The 3,667-nt window shown below is 50.8% G+C and overlaps 1 protein-coding gene across 1 annotated transcript; it reads left to right on the top strand.

Moving 5' to 3' along the window:
• Positions 1 to 287: 287 nt before the first annotated feature.
• Positions 288 to 2,507, top strand: LOC125339416 (golgin subfamily A member 2-like). The gene is made up of 2 exons (XM_048330553.1): positions 288 to 2,092; positions 2,174 to 2,507. The coding sequence occupies exons 1-2, from the start codon at positions 288 to 290 to the stop codon at positions 2,505 to 2,507; spliced, it is 2,139 nt and encodes a 712-aa protein (XP_048186510.1).
• Positions 2,508 to 3,667: the final 1,160 nt, after the last annotated feature.

Raw genomic sequence — 3,667 nt, 5'->3', positions numbered from 1 at the left:
CTGTCCTCATGACCCCACCCATTCTGCCTGCATCACCAGATTCTGGCCAGACCCTGGGGATTCCACATTTCTCTCTGACCAATGGGATGCCAGTCTTGGGGCCACGCCCACATTCTATGCTGCCTAGTAGCAGTGGAATTCCCTCTGTTGGCCTACACCACTACTGGCAGTTGAGGGAGGAGGTAGCGGTGGCCGAGTGGTGACTTTGAGAATCGAAGTGAGTGAGGAGGTATAGTAGAAAAAAGACTTTAATAGGGATTGGAGAGGTGTCCTCAGAACACCTGGCAATGTGGCGCATCCTTCTTTGCCGACCCAGGGCTGGGAGGTCTGAACCAACCAGACACAGTGAAACAGCTGCAGGAAAGAAACTCCCCCAAGAACAGCAGCAGCAGCAGAATTGTCCTGCCCTTAAGGGCCTTGCCAAATTCAAGAAAAGGAAGAAAACTCCCAAGGGAGGTGACCCCAAGGCAAACACCCCTGGGGATGGTCCTTCAACGGAGGATACAGCCCAAGACCGTGCTGACCCTGAGCCTCCGGTGCCTTTGCACGCAGTCGGAGCAGCCAGCGTCAGGAGCTTCCCAAGTCCCGAAAACACCGGGGATCTGCAGAGGCGCTACCAACACCTGGTGCTGGCCCTGGTCTCCAGCAAATTAAAAAACCAGCAGCTCTGCACTGAGATCCAACACCTGCAGCAAGAACAAGCCAAAGAGAACGGGAAGAGGGCCCATGCGCAAGATGCGCTGCAAACGCAGCTTGTGGAAGTCCACAAGCGGTGGATCCAGAGGTTGCGTTCCGAAAAATGCACCTTGCAATCTGCCCTGGCCCACATGCAGCAGGTGGCCAAGGAAAGCCACACGGAGCGTGAAGGTCTCAGCAGCCGCCTGCACGCTGCACAGCAGCACATTGGAGAGCTCGAGGTCGCACTGGCCGCAGTCACCACCCAGCAGCTTGACGCCGAGAAGCAAAACCTACAGCTCACCCAAGACCTCCGTCACGTCACGCTTCAGCTGCAGGCAAAGAGCAGGAGCTGTGAGGATGCGCAAGCCATGACCACCGATCTGCAGAAGCAGCGGGAAGTGCTCTGGGCCCAGAAGCTCCACATGCAGACCCGAATTCACAAGCTCCAACGAGCCCTGGAGGAGCGGGCAGTGCTGAGAAGGCAGGGAGCCAACCTGCGAGGCCTCGTGAAGACACTGCAGGCGGAAAGAGACCAGATTGCGCAGGACCTGAGGAGGGAGAGGGCCGTGTGGGAGGAGATGGCCCAGCAGCAAGCCGAGGAGCTGAACCAACTGAGAGAGGAGCGAGAACAGGCGCTGAACCAACTGAGAGAGGAGAGAGAGGAGTGGGAGTGGCAGGTGCTGGAACTCCAGGCCAACCAGGAGGAACTGACAGAGCAACTGGCAGCGCTGCAGGCCCCTGCGGGACCACGCCAGGCTGCGCACCAGCTGCAGGCCCAAGCATCCCAGATGCAGGAGGAGTTGAAGAACCTGGAGCAACCACTGCACGGCCAGGAGCAGGCAAACCAGAGCCCCCGTCTCCAGAACCTGGAGCAGCAGGAGCAGCTGTGCAGACTGGAGAAGAAGGGCGAGGAGCGGCCCAAGATGGATGAGCCCCCGACTTGCACACCTGGGCACGATGAAGAGCTCAAAGCTCAGCTGGCGCAGCTGCAGGATCTCAGAGCCACCTGCGATCGGCACACAGCCGCCAATCAGCAGCTGAGCTCAGAGAAGGAGGCGCTGCAGCAGCAGGTGCTGAGGCAGACCCAGCTGGGTCTGGAGCAGCTGAGCCAGGAGCCAGTAGACAGCAAGTTGCTGGCCCAGATGGAAAGGGAAGAGTCGCAGGGCACTCGGAAGCGCCCAGAAGCAACCGGGCAAAGGAAGGAGCAACCGCAGGCCCAGCATGGCTCCCCTGGTTTCCCTGGAGAAGGGGAAGGAGTGAGCACCGGGAAAGAAAACGGGGAGGAGGCAAGCCCACTCCACATGAGTGTCCCCGAGGATGGAGAGAACCCTCAGGTCCTGAGGGAGCTGCACCGCCAAGCACTCTCAGCTGCGGAACCTACAAAGACAAAACTCAGCCAGCAGCCGCAGGAGCAGCAGGCCCGCTGCAGGGGCCTGGCCAACCTGGTAGCCCAGTGCCAGACCAAGCTGGAGCCCCGGGCACTCTTTCCCACCAGGCGGAGCCATGGCCTGTGTGCGAAGAGGAGGCAGGACACACAGGTGCCCAAGAGGAAGCTGCAAATCTGCGTCATCCCCGACCTGCCTGACAGGGCGGATTCCCAGAATCAAGCGGGAGACCTGCAGGGTCCATGCAGCCGGCTGACACAGCACATCACAGCCATGCAAGAGGCCATCGCTGCCTGGGAAGACCAAATGGAAACCCTGGCTCAGCTGCATCGGGAGAAAGAGGAACATGTCCACCAGCTCTGCGAGGAGAAGGAGAAGGAGGAGGAGGCGCTGCGGGAGCTGCTGCTGCGCCTGGCAGGTGAAGGCCTGGACTCATCAACCTAGAACGTGTATGGTTGCGTACTGACCACAGGAATAGACTCCTCTGGTTATGGGATTGAGAAGGTCAATCCAAATCCTCTGTAAATAAAACCCTTTGCACTTTCAGTTGTGTCTCCTGGCTCTTTCTGGCCCTCAGGATGAACGTTCTGCTTCTGTATTTGGGGGTGTAAATAAAACTCCTTTGCCACATTAAAAAGAAAAGATTCCTTTCTAATGTTTCTAGTATAGAATTTGTATATTTTGGATTTGTATATTAGGATTCATTCTTAAATGTATGCTACTAGTAAATACTTTGTATGTAGCTTTTAAATGGGTGTAATTTGCATATATGAAAGTAATTATATTAATATTATAATCTATCGGATATTGATCCTTTAGTAATTTTTCAGGAATTACTGGGTTTCCTAAGGATAAAACTAATACCATATTTTTGAATCCTATACCACGTGTGTAAGTTATAAAGTTTTGTCTAGGAATGAAACTGCTAACGTATTTTGTGAGTTAGAAATGCATTGGTTAGTTTTGAAATGTTTGACATTTTCAATTACATCTCTGTTGTTTTTATTTATAACTTAATGTCAGAGAACACATTTTGTATGATTTTACTTTATTTCTATAACTTGTCATAAGACCAAGATTATGATCATTTTAAGCTTCACATGTTTGTAAATCATATGCGCTATATTTTGTTGGTAGAGTAATTTCATGTAATTTTCAGAAGTAATGTCTTAAGCTGTATCACTTGCTTTTTTGACATTTAGGTAAATGATTACTGTTTATTTTTCTCCTTTAGTATTAATATGGTCAGTTATATTACCTACCCAGGAAACATGTTAAATTCACCCCTAAGTTCTAGAATGAGCTCTAACTAGCTAGCTATTAATTTTTTCTCACAAATAAGAAAAAAATCCCTTTAATGTTAATTGAAAACAAGCAAAGTATTTACTTAAGCTCCAAATTCAAATTGAGAAAGGGGCTTAATAACTTAATCAAGAAAATTAAGTTCCTCCTGCATGTTTGGTAGCAACCAAAATTGAATGTGGCCATTTTTGAATATGTATATACATATGCAAACATATACGCAAATAATAATTTTAATTTGTTCCATATTGACCATTTGGCTCCAATTTAGATACTAGTTCTTGTGGGGGGAAAAAGTCCCA

This window comes from Perognathus longimembris, chromosome 21 (assembly GCF_023159225.1).
Source record: "Perognathus longimembris pacificus isolate PPM17 chromosome 21, ASM2315922v1, whole genome shotgun sequence".
NCBI lineage: Eukaryota > Metazoa > Chordata > Mammalia > Rodentia > Heteromyidae > Perognathus > Perognathus longimembris.
The sequence above is the reverse complement of the archived record's forward strand: the minus strand, read 5'-3'. Positions and strand labels throughout refer to the sequence as shown.

Bases quoted from the DNA above. Each gene is read 5' to 3' on its own strand.
- LOC125339416 (XM_048330553.1), top strand. From the start codon at position 288: ATGTGGCGCATCCTTCTTTGCCGACCCAGGGCTGGGAGGTCTGAACCA. The intron at 2,093-2,173 runs GCAGGCCCGCTG...CTTTCCCACCAG, and splicing joins AGCCAGCAGCCGCAGGAGCA to GCGGAGCCATGGCCTGTGTG.